The sequence below is a fragment of the Mixophyes fleayi genome, chromosome 1, assembly GCF_038048845.1.
Source record: "Mixophyes fleayi isolate aMixFle1 chromosome 1, aMixFle1.hap1, whole genome shotgun sequence".
Taxonomy (NCBI): Eukaryota; Metazoa; Chordata; class Amphibia; order Anura; family Limnodynastidae; genus Mixophyes; species Mixophyes fleayi.
Genome location: NC_134402.1, coordinates 120,307,227 through 120,325,665, shown reverse-complemented (window position 1 = coordinate 120,325,665; position 18,439 = coordinate 120,307,227). Strand labels below are relative to the sequence as shown.

The 18,439-nt window shown below is 40.5% G+C and overlaps 1 protein-coding gene across 1 annotated transcript; it reads right to left on the bottom strand.

The window, feature by feature from the left end:
• Nucleotides 1-460: 460 nt before the first annotated feature.
• LOC142138316 (cilia- and flagella-associated protein 337-like) lies at nt 461-18,348 on the bottom strand. The gene is made up of 14 exons (XM_075194942.1): nt 18,245-18,348; nt 11,042-11,136; nt 10,884-10,938; nt 10,754-10,799; nt 9,692-9,754; nt 9,125-9,287; nt 8,601-8,690; nt 8,426-8,484; nt 6,620-6,761; nt 6,139-6,178; nt 5,891-5,979; nt 3,965-4,113; nt 1,311-1,369; nt 461-1,007 (listed from the first exon to the last, which is right to left on the bottom strand). The coding sequence occupies exons 1-14, from the start codon at nt 18,346-18,348 to the stop codon at nt 845-847; spliced, it is 1,317 nt and encodes a 438-aa protein (XP_075051043.1). The 3' UTR covers nt 461-844.
• Between the last annotated feature and the right edge of the window lie 91 nt (nt 18,349-18,439).

The following is an 18,439-nucleotide window of genomic DNA, read 5'->3' as shown; positions in this document are numbered from 1 at the left end:
TACAGTGGACTAGGGTGTTGTAATGTGTTTCTGGGGTGGGGGTGGCGTGATGTGGGTGGGGAGGGCCTGATAAATGTAATGTTTTATTATTATGTATATATCAATGCCCCATGTCGACCACGCCTCCAACATAATGTGGCCACGCGCTTTGCGCTGTCGCCGCTGCGCAGCGTCACCAACAGAGGTGGGCCTGTATGTTTCAAATGCCAGGGCTGATTTTTAGTCCCAGTCCGGCCCTGAATACCTGACATGTTCATCCTGCCTTGGTCCGACTTATTACAAAGGCAAAGAAAAACAGATGGAATGAGCACCCGATGCAAACTGAATAAAGGTCCGGGCACTTTGTTTTGTAAACCGCACGTTCTTAAATTGCAAGGTTTTTATACCTGACATTTTAAATAATTACTATTAAAAACATGATATTTTTAATAAGTTTATCAAACTGTACATATAATTGCCAAAAAACGTGCTGGTTTGCAAAACCACACTTTAGTAAATTCAACCCCTGGTGGTAAGTAACGGTGACATTCTAGAGCTTCATCTATCCCCAATAGATAGCTCTGTTTTATGTTATATTGTCCACGAATATGCTGCTCTAATGGATGATGATAGACTCTTATTGAAACAACAAAAGCAAAATGTTCCAACAGGTTCCACTGCCTGGTGACTGAGGCTGTTGCAAATGGCATCTGCAGGAGAGATGCAGGAGAGATCAGTAATGACATCTGTAGGTATCTCCCACTATAACCAGCAGGAATCGCTATGAAAATGTTTGTCTGAGCAGTAACTGTGCATCAAGTCATAACACTGCCGGGTTTCTGCTGTTCACCTAGGAGTGATGGAGCTAGAACGCCAGGTCGTATGGGTCATTCAGTTCTGCGGCTGGATTTGGCTTCCGAATAGTAGCTGACACAGACATTAAGTCACAGATCTGTAATGATTTATACGCATTCATTTTCCCACTTGCTTGCTGGAGCTCCACTTGCTTTGGACTTGACATTTTTAATCTGGTAAATGAGATAAGAAATAATTAGACCACTTTACTGAGACATGTTTTACACATTGCTTCCATCATCTCTTTATGTATAACACCCCCTAGTGTTAATATTAAGAATATTACCAAGGACTGACATCTTTTATATATCGTAGGCCACATAAATACATTAATATGTTCTGTTAGTGTTGCTAATGGATATATTTTTATTTTTTTTAGATAACCCATTAAGATTTTATGTCTACACCTGAAATGCCTGCTGCTCTTGTAACTGGCCAGGCCTTTAATGCTCTCACAGATACAAAACACAAATTACCTTTCCTTTAGTTCCTTTGCAATATCATTGTCATCTATTAGAAGTGAAGTAGCCTCCACCTGAAAACACAAATATACATGAATACTCGCTCCAGCCCTGAAATGCAATGGACCAGAATTAAGTAAGTCAATTACCTGTGTCCAAATCTGTTATATTGGAGTACATACTAAAGATATATATAGATATATATATCTCTTTAGTATGTAATTCAATAACAGACTGGGACACATAGTATATGTTTCTTCTTTAAAAATAAATAAATAGATTATATATATATATATATATATATATATATATACATACAGATCCTATGATTTGCCTGAGTGTTGAGCATCAGGATTTCTGTCCTATATCATGTCTATAACCACATTGAACGGAACTATAAGGCACAATTAGTGCAGTTGTCAATTACCACAGACACTGTCAGATTTTCTATCAGTCCTGATCAACATCATACCCCATTCATACTGCACCAAAATCCCAGGTTTTTGCCGGGGCGAGCTCAAACGACCCGGGTCTTGGTGCAGTATGAATGGTACAAGTCAAAAATCCCGGGTCTAAAAACCCGGGTCTTCAATCCGGGATTTATCGAGGGGTAATTCCCGGGCCGGACCCAGGTTGCCTGCACTATGAATGGTGCAACCCGGGTTTTTCAACTGGCACCAAAGGGGAAAGTGAAATGCTCCAGTCCCTTCACTATATATTAGCCCATCACTGAGGTGGTTCCATTCTTGCCACATTCCTCTATGGGTGTCACACAGTCACATCATCCAAAGGGGCCGTTACATGTACATGTTGTGTATGTTGTGTTCTTTAGAAATAATTTTATTGCTCTTACCACTAATTTTACTTACAAATACTTTTTTAAGTAAAGCTTTACAGGTTGCATTTATTACACAAAGCATTAGTAAATAATTGTAACTATTCACTAGAATGTTGCCTTTGCAACTGTTTAATTGCTGAGTTAATGTGTATACTTTGTTTCTGTTGTATCCCAGTGTGCAGTGTGTATGCATGTACCTGCATTAAAGGCAACCAAATACATCCTTCAGATTTATGCTGTGATAATAGCATCATGTTTTGTCACCTCTGTGAAAGCTGAGTGTAGAAAGTAATCATTCTCTTGTAGACGCACACAAGTCACATCAGTGTGTGTGGGGGTGTATTGGACAATTAGTGAGGTGACAGGTCCACTGTAATGGATACTACTTCCCTAAATCCTAGTAACAGTCTAGGCTACTACCTCTAAAACATGTCTGACCCTCAAACCCATGATGTATAATCCCATGTAAACCAGATAGGCATATAATGAGTCTGCCAAACACTAACAAGCAAATAATGAGGTTGTGTTTCTGTGGGATTAAATATGTTGATTTGGGACAATTTTACTGATTAGGGAGACAGAGGTTGGTATAAATACAAATTTATGTGCAAATAATCTAGTGCATCTAGCAGGTCAATTCAGTTTTCATTTTTCAGCCAATGAAAACTGCTCTGGTGATGACTCCCACAAATTGCCAGGGCACAGACTTGTGCAGTATGAATGGGGTCAACCCGGGAAATTCCCGGGTCCGAGGTGCAGTATGAATGGTGTTTCTGAGCTGGGACGCTCCGAGCTCCGGCAAAAACCCGGCTTGAAAAACCCGGGATATTGCCGGGGCGGCAGTATTAAAGGGGTATAAGATCGGTCCTAATTGGATACTGTTCAGGATTGTTGGTTGTTTTGTGCAAGCTAAAATATAGGGGATTGATGGAAATGTTCAATATTTAGTCAAGCTGGGATCAGTGTAGTGGAATAAGTGAGCAGCAGATCACAGAGAATATAGTCAATTGCATAGGACTGAAGGAAGTGAGTATAATGCTGGATGTAATGTAATAGTGGATGTTTGGTGCAGTAGAATATCTCTCTGTTGACTGTTTGTTTGTTTTTTATAGTAGTCATCAATCACAGCATTGCAGAATAGCTTTCATCTATGGCCTAACAACACTCATTCTGTAACTGAAGAACAGCAATAGTAATTATAAGCTAATAATTATACTTTTATACCAGATATTTGTAACTTGTTTATTAAAGGTTCTCAATAATAGGTCATAGGTGCTTCACCAATACTAGTAGAAGTTCTTTCACAAAGTTCCATGAAATTTGTCCTTTTGGATAAGCATTGTAATCCCAAGAGGATATTACGAGATGTGCCTCCCAGAGTGCCTAGCTGTAACTGTCCTATCGATAAGATACTGCATGACAAATATACACAAAATGACTAGTTTATATAACATCATGTCCATATGCTTTATACCAGGCCTGTCCAACCTGCGGCCCTCCAGATGTTTGTGAAACTACAAGTCCCAGCATGCCCTTCCAGCTATCAACTGGTTGTCTACTGGCAAAGCATGCTGGGGCGTGTAGTTTCACAACACCTGGAGGGCCGCAGGTTGGACAGGCCTGCTTTATACCATCTACAAGCTTTCTATACTTTTTTTTTAGTTTTGTTTTTCATGATTTTGTATATTGTATTGTATTTATGTAAAATATTAATAAAAAGACAATGCAATAATCATACATGAAAGATGTGAAATGACTCGGTTTACTCTTCATAATACATCTATTATAATACATCTATCATATTCATCTTGACAAATCTAATAGCATTTACCTCAGAAACTCGGTGCAGCTGTTCCTGTTCTCCCTCCAGGTCTTGTTTGGATTCACACAGAGCATTTGATGGTTGTTTCTGACTGTTGGACCTATCATCACTGGATTTGATTGTCTTAATGCACCATGTTTTATTTTGTCCGAATGTTCCTATAAAGTAATGACACAGTATTGACACATTTTAATGAGCTTCAATACAATACATTATGAGAGAGTGACACACACCTGCCACTGGTTTCTCAGGATGGTCAGTGAAGCCACCATGTACAAAGGTTTTCCCATGGCCACTCCTGGCCATTGGAACTGACATTCATCAGTTTATTATTATTATTATTATTATTAATTTTTATTTATAGGGCGCCACAAGGTGTCCGTGGCGCCGTACAGGGACAAAAACGAATTACAATACAAGGTGAGACAGCACAGTACAGTAAACATAAAGCACAGTAACTCAGTAAGCTCAATGCACAGCTAGTGAGGGCGGGAGGAGTATCCGCAAATGATGGGGCCCAAAAGGAGGGCGCGGAAGACAGGGAGACCCCCAGAGGGGGGAGGAGGGCCCTCGAGGAGGAGGGCAAAGTAGCTGGAGAGCAGAGTTAGAAGTGGTGGAAACAGGAGGAGAGATGGCCCTGCTCAGAGGAGCGTACAATCTAAGGGGAGGGGTGGACAGACGGAGAAACGCAGGGGAGAGAGGGAGAGTAGAGGGACGGAGGCAGTTTACATTAGTTATGTCCCTGAAATCCTGATACATGAAATGTGGAAATAGGTCCCTAAAATTATATAAGTGTATGGCTTAAAATTATCATGATTGTGTCTAACATTCCTCTCCAAGTCCACCATGGATTGGGTAAGAGATATGTACTGAAAAGGAAGACTGTGTCCTAGATTTATATATAAATATTGCAAGATTGCAATGACCTTATTGTGGGTTTGTCACAGTTTGTTAGACAGCAGCGGTTTGTCAGTGATTTATACCAATGTTCAGAAGTATTCTTATTTCACATGGATAAATTAGTCTTAACATTTGCAATTTCCATTGACTAAGGCACAACTTTCAAACATTACCTGCTAGTGGTACTTGAGAAGAACATTGAGAAGCACCAATGTAGGTTCTTTCACCTTATTTTCTGTGGTTTAAGGTCCATGAGGACTAAATACAACCACAAGTGTTTCGAAAGGGTTGTCCAGTACAAACTTTAAACAAATGTGTGTTGCCAAATTGTAGTGATCTGGTTGTACAGGTTCCATATCGAACAATGTTGAGATTGAGCAATAGCCCCAAACATGCAGTGATGGGCTTCTTGGTCTGTCATGGTTTGCTGTCATACTCCATCAAATGAACAGGTATGGTGAGCCCACAAAAGGCTACAATGGTTGGTTAGTTTGTTCGAACTGACGGAAAGAGCCAAGCACAAATCGCACTGTGTATGGCCAGTATAAGGAGGAGAAACAGTGATGCAAAGATTTATAGCACAGTATTTCCACTATCAGAGTTGTTTTTTATTTCAGAGTGAGGACCCTGTGCTAGCCCCTAGTTATCAATGGCTTAGAATGCAGAAGGCAATCAGTGTGTACTCCCCATTTATCCTTTTCATGTATGTGATTAAATGCCTTTTACATGGAGTCTAAGTTTGTGTTTTAACTGCATTATCACCTATAGAAGGAGCAGAGTATTATAGTGTCACCCCCTCCATGGTGGTTATCCTTAGAGCTCCAGCTTTCAGGGACATTGGTGAGGAGGGTGTGAGCGAGTGGACCAGTGAGAAGCCACAATCACAGACATTGCACCTTATCATTGGCCCTCCCACTCACACCCCCATTCTGCAGCCATTTTAAAGTGATGAACGGAAATGTAAGTAATAGGTGGTAGTGCAGCTTTAAGATTTATTTAGCTTATATAGTTATCCTTACAATCCTCGTTTCTCACCTATATGTTCCCCCTGAATCGACCACAGCTTCACAGTGCAGTCCTGGGAGGAAGTGACAATCACATTGTGCTTCTTCACTGGAATCACTCTGGACAAATTACAGGAACACAGCAAAGTTTAAGACTGTAGTTGTAAATAAAATATTTACCGTAATGTTTTTCCTGTCCTACAATACAGTACAGCTCAGTAAATGCAGGTATTCCACCAAACCCAAATAAACTGATACTAGATACAGTGATGGCTTTACCTGGTAATATCACATAGGTGTGCTCTCCAGCAGTGCAGCACTGTTTAGACAAAAAGTGAATATAAACAGTGAATAAAAGCTGATACAATACTGCCAACGCATTATTAGTATACATGTTAGGTGCATATCCATTTTATTTTTCAAAGTACAGTATATCCTTTTTATCCGTTATATCCTTTAACAAGCAGCAACAGCTTTCACATACCCTCAACATTTTCATTGGACAACCATACTTTACTGTGGACAAAACATGACTTTTTCATGCTCTCATTTCTCAGACATGGGGTTGCTATTGTTTTATTCTGTAATAACATAAGTATGAAATCCATGTCCTCTGGAAGTTAAGCATAACATCACTTTAAATGCAAGTAGAGCATATTAAACGGAATCACATATGTTGGCTGTATTACATTTAATGAACTGGAACCACAACCCAGAAAGCCATAACAAGATACTGTGCAGGAGCAACAACTCAACTCACAGACAGGGGGCTGCTCCTCCGGCCCATCCAGCCCATAATGTGATATATTCCAGATATAGACATAGAATAGCTGGTCAGCTGCACACAGAAAGGAATCATCTTCACTGACAGCAATGTCACTCACCACAGACCTGTAATGTGACTGTAATGACAAGATCAGTGTGCTGTTGTAAGGGGTTTGGAAATGCTAGCATAAAAACACTCTTTGAACATACAATACATGCCGAATGTTCCTTCTAAGGTGAAGTCACACACAGCTCACTCTCAGACCATTATAACTTTTCTTTACTCAACTGTTGCTACAAAAAAAAAAAAAAAAACATATGTCAGGTATAGTTTTATGTTCTCTCTCTATATCAGCTATGCACAAATTTAAGGAGCTGTCTGTCCATGCTCTCTCACCTTCTCAGGCCCTGTCCCCAATGATAGCTTACCCATGCCTTGCCTCTAGGACATTCCCTCAGGTTCTTGTATTTTGGGAGGATTACCACACATAAATAACACTGATAGAAGATAAAAGACTTAGGTAGAAGACATGACAAATTGTTAGTTCTGCAAGTATACCCTTTCCCCCAACAGTAAAAGGGGCATGGCATACAGTGTGGCACATTGGTAACGGCCATGGTATGAGTAGATCAGCAGTATGGTTTAATTTGTGCCGTTGTCCAGTTTGAAATATTGTGAAGTATGTAACACCTTCATAGAGCAGATGTACACTCATCTCTTAATATTTACATTAGACAAATGCACAGGGAAAGTACACTATCAGTGACACTGTGAGGAGCCCTTACAGGCACATATTGTTGTCTCTCTGGCAGGACCTCCTATGAAGCTGGGCCCCATAGCAGTTTTATGGTCTCCTATGTATGTAGTTACTTCCCTTATGCTCTGATCAGTGATGGACCTGGACATTCTGCTGCTAAAGGCGGTAAATGAACTTTTTCACCCAGTGCACAAACTGACTAATGTACATTATTAGACAAAAATTATCAATCATTATTAGATTTACCAACAAGGTAGAATCCACAATACTGAATTCTATAGCTAGAACATTTTCATTTTTAGCATTAATTTCCCCCCAAATTCTGCTGCCTGTGACAGCTGCCTCAATTTGTCTCATAACTTATCTGTCTTTCATGTTCTAATCAATGATGCTTTGTTATGATGTACATGTTTGCATGGTGACTATTTTGAAATGTTTATTATATTGTTTTTTACTATGATTATTCTGTCTACATATCTTATATTGCTGTACCATTTTGTATATACTATAGTGTAGGGAATGGGGGTTAATGTGTGTTATGCAGTGCTCTCCGGTTATGGTTTATGGTTACACTTCTTCTTCCTGAACGTTTTTCAAAAGGTCTCATATACATGTAATACTCCCAATAATCAGTAATACCATTAGAAAATTTGAAAAAAACTTATTTTTTACTGCCAGATAATAAAGCCATGTAAGGTAAGTACACTAATAATACACTAACTCAGCAAGCTTTAGACAAGCTTTGAGAATTGGAAAGGTTATATAAGTCCTTTGGGAGGCAAGGGCTGCCTCTTTCCCACCAGATGACCATGGTGGCCATATATTTTCTACATGTTACTATATGGACTCATGTTTACAATACTGTATTCTTGTTTTTTAAAGCTTGGACCCTGTGAAGATTTTAATTTAATCCTTTTTTATTTGTATTTCTAAGTACCTTTGTCGTCCTTGCAAGAGACCATTCATTCAGAATAATTTTACCTTAATAAATAAAAAATATTTTGTAATAAAATGCACTGATCTAACTCAGATAGGATACTTACACCTGCAAACCTTCCAAAGACTTTACCTCCACCAATGATATTCCAGAAAGTAATATTGCCTAAAGAAAAAAAAGATTATATTTGCAGCTTGATAATCCACAAGAGTTGATCAACAAATGGTTTACAAACATGCTTTCCATACGTATTCCTGGGGGCTTGGTAAGCCAGAACTCACCCCTGGGTCCACTGGCAATTAAAACAGCAGATTCATTTTTTCTTTCAATCCTCGAGCAAATGAAGACAATTTTGTTGATAATTAAATCACCTACACAAGGAGGGAAAACATAGCTACAACATTAAATGACATGTCATTAATAGAACGCAAACCCTTTACCCTTAGAGGTTAGAGGTAAATAAACCAAAACATGTTTTTATTACTGAACTGAATGTGTATTCCTAAAAACTGGTACCATAAAAACAATCTTATAATACCGGTCCTTTAGATATACCAGGGATTCCTAACCTACTGTCCAGGACAGAAAATGTGTAGTCAATCCAGGTGAGATGATTAATTCAAGTCTACATCTAATCATCATACGTGGTAACAATCATCCGGCCACAGAATCTGTGTAATTAATATGTGTCTTTTATTAATGTGTTTGCAACCCTACTCTCCAGCTATTGTGCTTTTATAGGTGGAGAAAAGTAACATCTGTATCACCAGGACATCATTGCAGAAATGTTCTCACTTAAACTCACCTGTTCCACTGTCCACGTCTCCTACATCAGGAGCAGTAAGATGACAGAACACATCACCAGACAAGAGGTTCCACACAAGGACCTCACCGTTGTAATTACATGTAGCCACAAGATTCGATGTGGATGAAGCCAGGCAGAGTTTCCCTTTTTCATGTTCATTCCTCTGCATATTAAAACACACAAAACATATATCTACGGTCTATAAAATCTACAGGTTTGTATCTTAGAGAAGATTGTTGTTATTGAAACTATTGGTTAAATAATTTGTTCTCTCCTGTATTAATTTTCCTATCTGCAAATATGCCCACATTCATGCATGGAAGGTGCCATACTGGAAGTACTATATGTATAAAAGGTGAAGAAGAGATAAGACCAGGATAAGGCACCTGCAACTTGCCAGGAGTAATGTAACCACAAGGCCCAGCATGTCTTGCAAGAGTGAATTCATGCAAAATACGCCACGCAAACTGGCGTACCACTCGCTCTGCAACAGAGCGCATTTAACCCTTTAGTCTAGTTCATAAAAGATCTCTGCAGCAAAATTTATATAAGGCACAATACACTTACCAAATTGTTGCTCCAAGTGTATTGTCGGCATTCATATTCTGATATTATTGCACCGTGTTGATCCTTTGAGATAGAAGGTTTTCAGTATGCAGAACCCTAATCTATCATCAATTGCCTTATGTTGGCAATTGGCATAGACATGTAGGACAATAATGCAGGATCACACTTTAGGAATTGAATCAATGTTTTAGTCCAAGAACCAGGATGTTTCTCTTTAAAAGGCAAGTACTCCCCAAACAATAGCAACTATTAGACACATATAACGATATACTACTTGCAATAAGAAACATTTGTGTACTAGACACTGTAATAGTGATAATAATATAATATCGGAAATAAACATGAGGTTCTTAAATGCAACAGAGAAAGATATGTTCTCTGTACATCAGCTATTTATATCGCCCCATTAATTCCACAGCGATGTGCAGCGAACTCACGCACATCAGTCCCTGCCTCATTGGAGCTTACAGTCTAAATTCCCTAATATGCACACACACAGTCCATAGGAGACTAAGGTAAATTTAACAATTTAATAGCAGCCAAGAGAGAGAGAATTTTATTTTTTTAAATTTAGGGGCTTGTAATTTCTGTATTATTATTTCGTATCAACTTGCACTTTACACTTAGTGGCCCTTTAGCAACATAGTAATCACATCATCATCATCACCATTTATTTATATAGCGCCACTAATTCCACAGCGCTGTACAGAGAACTCACTCACATCAGTCCCTGCCCCATTGGAGCTTACAATCTAAATTCCCTAACATACGCACACATAGACTAGGGTCAATTTGTTTGCAACCAATTAACCTACTAGTACTTTGTGGAGTGTGGGGGGAAACCGGAGCACCCGGAGGAAACCCACGCAAACACGGGGAGAACATACAAACTCCTCACAGATAAGGCCATGGCTGGGAATCGAACTCACGACCCCAGTGCTGTAAGACAGAAGTGCTAACCACTTAGCCACCGTGCTGCCCCATATCACATATACCTTTCTATAGTCAGTATTATTATAAACATGACTAAAAGCATAGAGGTGGGAAAATGTGTAAACTTACTGGGAAAATTCTGATCTGTCCATCACAGGAAACAGGTATTATATACCTGTTAGGTGTAAGATAGTGTGATGGTTAGTTCATTGACAGAGTAGATAGAGACAGTTTTACCCCCATTGCATTCATCACATACCCATTATTATTGTGCTCTGCATAAGTGAGGTCACTGATTCCATCTCTTGAACTTTCTAAGAATAGTGAACACAAAATACATTAACAATTGTATTGTTAAATATAATTTACCAATATGGATAAGTGTATGATGCAGACAACAGACAGTTTTCCACTAACCTGAGCTTTCCTGTTTAATTGTCTTCATTAAGCTGACAGAATTTAAGGTATAGTCCCACTGCTTCACGCTTCCATCCCTACTGCCGGTAAACAGTCTATAAATAAACACATTAGGGAATGACAAAAAGGATAAGTTGTAAAAATGTCCTAAACGGCTAAATATCTCTGTCTTTAAAGTACAAAACTGAAGATAATTATGTAATTTAAGTCATGCCGCATGAAGCATTATTTTCATATTTTACTGTTAGATTTTGTAATGGGAGAGTTTTGCATATCCTATGGCCTACACATGACGATCACAAGCAATTAAGGAGCTGACACCATTTCTATTACTATTATTATACTTTATTTGGCTAGTTTTCCCAGAGGCAGCCTTATGTACCAGTCTGACACGCCTGTAACCCCTTGTGGGTAAGAAATCATCTAGGCAAATAGTGAGTACTTTATTGTTCAAACACAACACACTGGGTTACAGCACTTTACCAAAAAATGACCAGTGAGTTCACCACACTAAACCTAGAATATAACCCTATCTAAAAGGCGTTATAGTTGCTGTTCTCTCTGAGCACTGTCCTGTGCTGCTGTGTCATTATCTTCACTCCTCTACCAGCAAGATAGGGACCAAGTCCCATGTCTCCCCGCTTTCTGCAGGTCAAAAAGTGAGTCTAACAGGAGCCATGACCTCTAGTCAGAACATTACAAACAGAAGACTCCTATCAGTGGGGCAAAACTCTCTTTTAACATTTGTCTGGTTCCCATGGTCATGTGGCTTCCCACAGGTAGGGTACTCGGATATCAAAGTATCTCTGGATTGGGACCTGCTCAGTAGAGGAGATGTCACCTACTCCTCCTCATCTCTCATGTAGTCAATGGGCCCCCTGTCATGCTGAGCTCCAGCAAGTCTGTTGAGCTGAGATTTAAACAAGGGTATCGCACTTGTGCACATAATGAAGCATGATTACCCCTGTTTCTGGGCATCACGAGCCACCTCCTGATTAAGCTCTTCAGTATCTTTTGGGGGTGAAATCATGCTTCCAGCTGATCAACACTTCCTGCAAGAATAAGGTCAGTGGCCGATGCTAACATTCACTGTGGAGCTGGTGGCCTTGGGACCTTAATGTGCTCAAGTGACAATAGCTCCTTTAGATGACATGAAACTTTTAAAACATAAATCAGTGTGTACATTGATATAATCCTAATAATAAAAGGGGATGCCAAGCGGGTTTAAACTTTATTTTCAAGTTGACTGACATCCTGCTCTTGCCACAGCCACCATGATGCAGAGTTGTTGGCAAAATTGGAGTGAATTAAAAGAAAAAGTATATTTCATCGTCATTATCATCATGATCAACATTTATTTATATAGCGTCAGCAAATTCCGTAGTGCTTTACAATTGGGAACAAACAGCAATAAAACAATACTGGGTAATAAATACAGACAGAGAGGTCAAAGGGCCCTGCTCACAAGCTTACAATCTATGGGACAATGGGAGTTTGATACACAAGGGCACGTGCTACATCATATTGAATATTGGTCCAGCTAGAATGCAAAGGTAAAAAAGCATTGCGTGGGCTGTATGATCAGCAGGGCTGGCAAGAAGAATTCAGGGCCCGGGTACAACAAATTCATGGGGCCCCCCTCATAGTGAAGTAAGCCCCAAAATTTTTTTGCGCCGCCTTACGGCGGCGCAAAAAAGATTAGGTATATGGTCATATATTCAGGGGCGTGGCTAGCCAAACGGCAGTGCAAACATTTTGGGAGGTGCGGTCATGCATTTGGGGGCGTGGCAAACGTGCCATTGGGGCATGGCTAACATAAAAACCACTAGGCTCTCAATTCGCCGGAGCGTCACATATGTTTAAGCACTCCTGACTTTCAGGACATCTACCACCACAGGGTAGTATACAAACAATGCAGTGTGTACACAAACAGTTCAGTCTTGGCCTACACCTTACATTGGACACAACATTCACCAAAAATTGGTATTGTCCCTACTAGAATCACAACATTTCACACACTGTGCTGCTCTCTCCTACCTGTTCTTCTCACTTTCTCCACCTGTGGCTGCTGCTTTCTTTAGTTGTGGCTTGTCCGGATCCAGAAATGTTGAAGGACCTATTTTGAAAAAAAAATGGCTACATTTAGAAAATTACAGCCAGCCCCAGCGTTAAATCAATAGCACCCACGATTAATAATTAGGCCTTCCTCCAGCTCCAATATTACAATAATGTGCCCCTTCATCATCGCCATGCCTTATGATCACACTGTGCCCTCCATGCTGTTTTTGCCCCCTTCATCTGGCTCCCCTTCATCAGACTATACTATGCTGCTCCCCCCCTTTTTCAATCCCACTGTGCCATGCCTCCCCCCCCCCTTTGTAACCCCACTGTGTCATGCTGCCCACCATTTTTTAACCCCACTGTGCCATGCTGACCCCTGTTTATTAACCCCACTGTGCCATACTGCCCCGTTTTTTAACCCATCTGTGCCCCTCTCATTTTTTCACCCCCTCTGTCATGCTGCTTTCCCATTTTTTAACCCCTCTGTGCTCCCCCCTCAATTTTTAACCCCTCTGACATGCTGCTTTCCCATTTTTTAACCCATCTGTGCCCCTCTCATTTTTTAACCCCTCTGACATGCTGCTTTCCCGTTTTTTAACCCCTCTGTGCTCCCCCCTCAATTTTTAACCCCTCTGACATGCTGCTTTCCCATTTTTTAACCCCTCTGTGCCCCCACTCATTTTTTAACCCCTCTGACATGCTGCTTTCCCATTTTTTAACCCCTCTGTGCTCCCCCTCATTTTTTAACCCCTCTGACATGCTGCTTTCCCGTTTTTTAACCCCTCTGTGCCCCCACTCATTTTTTAACCCCTCTGACATGCTGCTTTCCCATTTTTTAACCCCTCTGTGCTCCCCCTCATTTTTTAACCCCTCTGACATGCTGCTTTCCCGTTTTTTAACCCCTCTGTGCTCCCCCCTCAATTTTTAACCCCTCTGACATGCTGCTTTCCCGTTTTTTAACCCCTCTGTGCTCCCCCTCATTTTTTAACCCCTCTGACATGCTGCTTCCCCGTTTTTAACCCCTTTGACATGCTGCTTTCCCGTTTTTTAACCCCTCTGTGCCCCCCCTTATTTTTTAACCCCTCTGTCATGCTGCCCCCCCGTTTTTTAACCCCTTTGTGCCCCCTCATTTTTTAACCCCTCTGTCATGCTGCCCCCCCGTTTTTTAACCCTTGTGCTCCCCCTCATTTTTTAACCCCTCTGTCATGCTGCCCCCCCCCCCGTTTTTTAACCCCTCTGTGCCCCCCTCGTTTTCCTCCCTTCACTTACCTTTTCTCCTCTCTTGGTCTTCTCTGCTGCTCTGTGCTCCATTGCTCCAGACTGACTGAATGCTGGGCATGACATGATGACATCACACCCAGCATTCAGACAGTCTGAATAGAGCACAGAGCAGCAGAGAGGAGGGATGCTGGCTCCGCGATCAGGTGAGTATGTTTTTTTTTTTTTTTAAACTAGCCTGCTCCCCCCACCAACGACCGAGCCCCCCCCCCCCCCCCCCGCCAAAAAAAAAAAAAAAAGGAAAGGAAAAAAAACGTTTGGAAAAAAAAAATTAAAAAATTTTAAAAAATCAGCAGCGCAAGGGCCCGGGCCGGGCCCCCTGACATGCCGGGCCCGGGTAATTAGTACCCGCTCCCCCCCCCTCTCGGCGGCCCTGATGATCAGTCACACAGCAATGTTGGTCAGAGGGTTGCTGTCTTGTGTTAGCTGTTTATTTTCATATTTTACAGTTTGCTTTTGTAATAGGAGAGTTTTGCATGTACTATGACCTACACATCCAGTGGCAGAACTACCATTGGTGCAGCAGGTACCATGCCCTGGGGTCCATGGAGATAATGGGGCCTGTTGTCTGGCAGATGCAGAGGGGGCAATATGGTAACCTAGGGAGAGGAGATGGTGGTTGAGGAATATCGTAACCTTGTCAGAAGAGGTGGGTTTTCAGAGAACACTTGAAGGTTTGAAGACAAGAGGAAAGTCTTATTGTGCGAGGGAGGGAATTCCACGAAGTGGGTGCAGCTTGAAAAAAGTCTTGTTACCGGAAATGGGAGGATGTGATGAGAGTGGAAGAGAGACGCAGATCTTGTGCAGAACAGAGGTGCCGATTTGGGAGATATTTTTAGACAAGTGAGGAGATGTATCTCCGTGCAATTTTGTTGATGGCCTTGTATTTTAGTAGAAGAATTTTATATTGAATTCATTGAAAAAGATGCAACCATTGTAGAGACTGACAGAGTGGCTCAGCAGAGGATAGGTAGGATGAGAACCAGGTAGGATGAGAACCAGGATATGACAGTGCTTTCAAGACCTAGGGATTGTAACATTTGTATGAGGAGAGAGTGGTCAAATGCAGCAGAGGAATCCAGGAGAATTAGAAGAGAGTAATGGCCTTTAGTTTTTGCTGTGATCAAATCGTTGACAACCTTGGTCAGCGCAGTCTGTGTGGAGTGTTGGTAGAGAAAGCCTGACTGAAGAGAATCCAAAAGGTTGTTTGCTGTAAGAAAGTGTGTGAGGCGAGTGTTGGCAATTCTCTCTCGAGGGGAATAGGAGCTGAAAGATGGGGTGGTAATTTGACAGAGAGTTTGGGTCAGAATTTTGTTTTTTCAGAATAGGAGCAATCACTGCGTGCTTGAATAGTAATGGAAAGATACCAGTAGAGAGAGAGAGAGAGAGAGAGATTGCAGATTTTAGGTAGAGGTGGAATGAGCACAGGAGACAGGGACCTACCAACTTGTGAGGATATGGGATCAAGAGGACAGGAGGTAGAGTAGGAAGATGAGAAGGGAGTAGAAACTTACTCTTCATCTGGGAACAAATGAAGAGAGGGTGCTACAAAGGAACTGAGCTGATTGCTTGTCGAGAGAGAAGATACCATTTCAAGTTGGATCTTATGAAGTAGGAAGCAAGACCCTGGGCACTGATGGTAGTCAGAGGGTATGGAGTGGAAGGGTTTAGAATATATGTAAGTGTGTTAAAAACGCGTTTGGGGTTAGAAGCGTGAGCATAGATAAAAAATTTGGAAGTATGTTTGTTTTGCAGCGTCCAGAGCATTTTTTTAGAAGTGGTAGATACCAGTATATGTGATGAAATCACTAGAGGTACAAGATTTATGCCAGTGACGTTCTGCTTTGCAAGACAGTTTTTGTATATTTTGTATTACCTTAGTGTGTCATGGTTGACAACGAAGTCTGTGTGGCGTATGTAGAGTCGCTGGAGCCTCTTGATCAAGGGCAGATGCTAGGGGTTAGTGAAAATGAGGAACTGTCCTATCAGGGGAGGAGAATGTAGAAATTGGGGAGAGAAGGTGTTGGAGAGAGGTGGAAAACTGTTGAAAATCAATAGAGTTAATATTTCTGCGGGTATGAGGAGGCTTGGAAGAGTTTGACAGCGGGGAAGGTAAAGAACTGGACGTGAGCAAATAGCTAATAAGGTGATGATCCGTGAGGGGGGAAAGGAATGTTAAGGAAATCAGAAACTGAGCATAGTCAAGAGACATAAGATCAAGACAGTGGCCATCCTGATAAGTAGCAGATTCAATCCACTGGGAGAGGTCAAGTGAGGAGGATACTTCCAACCACATGGAGAGCATTCACATCTCAAGATACGTCCACCTCTGCATAGGTAGGTAGCATATGCACATAATTTATTGTAATTAATCATCATCATCATCAGTGAATTTTTGCACCTCCTATGTCTAAATCACTGTGTATGAGCAGCTTCAGCCTGTCAGCAGCCATCTTCCTCAGTTGGTCAGCAATACTGACTTACTGTTGGCAATGCTGTTACAATGGCTCAACTCATGACGAGTAAGTAACTGATAGTGTATACCAACTAGTCCACTGGACCAAAAACTTAAATTGTCAAATAAATACACTGGTCTTACTGCCACACTCAATCCCATGAGTATTTCTCTTGCTAATCTAAACAAGGTCCAGAAGAACAAGCAATTATAAAGCAGCTTTACGTTTCATTGTTTCTGTGTCTCAGGAGGTTGCTTCAACTGAAGATACGGGCTACTATTTATCTCAATGAGGGATTAAAAGTTAAAGAAAAACCGTTCCTGTTCTGCAGAGGATATATCCACTAATTAACACTGTAAGCGGGCATGTGGATAATTACAGGTTGCAGATTACATGACATTTCAACGGCCTAAATTGTGAGCACTTTGACAACAGTCAATTACTGTATATATCGTTTGAGGGATAATACAGATTTGTAGACATTTGATACATACTTAGTTACTTTCACATTGAGTGTATATGAAACGACATAAGCAAATAAATTAAGTCTACATTTTGCAATCTTCACACATTACACTTCATGCATTCATTGAGTTTTATATTCTGGGAAGAAAATCCAACACACACAGCAATACAATAGATTTGATGTACTGAGCTACAAAAAGGTTGAACTGAGATAATCACAGTATTTAACTCGTAGCTCATTGAAAATATTTTTTGCCTAATTCAATGCCACACACACATAGCATTAACTGTATTATCAGTAAATGTGATCATATTGCAAGGTAAGACCATTACGTTTAATAGGGTATGATATTACTTTTGTATCAATGTGTGTGATAATCATTGTACAATTACCTGTATTACCATTGTACAATCACCGTACAATTCATTGTACGGTAACAATGTGACCACACACTAGTATATATTTTTCTATAAAATCATGACAGGTTAGCATGTACAATCCCTAGATTGGAAGCAATAAAAGCATTTAAGCACAGCATTCACATTGCAGTGTTATTTATTACGTTTCCACTTTCCAACTTTCCAGTTATTCATGACATCTTTACTATTGTCTTGGTTGATAGATATTTATTTCTCTAACTAGATATACTTGAGATGGGTGCTATTCACTCATTGTTACCAAAATAGTGCGCACCATCCTGCTTCTGCTCACACAAATGTTATTTCTCACTTTGATAATTCACTTTTATCATTTCAAAGTACCTCATGTATCATGAACATCACAGAATTAATGGTGCACATTCCTGAAAACCACTGTAACTCATAAAAACCAATAACATTGACACTAAGCTGTAGCTTAGAAAATGAACAGTGAGAATCTGATAGGTTGCTATGGGTTACAGCTCCTTTTTCTTAGAATTAGTCAAACTATTGAACTACATACCTGTTACCACTGGAGTCCAGAACTAGGCATGTAACAGCTGAAAGCCCATGAGCGGCTCGCACTTCACCTATAAGTTGTCCTGTTAGGAGATTCCACGTCTTCATATCCTACATCAAAATCACAGGAAATTCTTGAAGATTGAAAATATTTATTTTATTTTAAGGAGCGTAATTCTAACATGTTAAATAATTAATG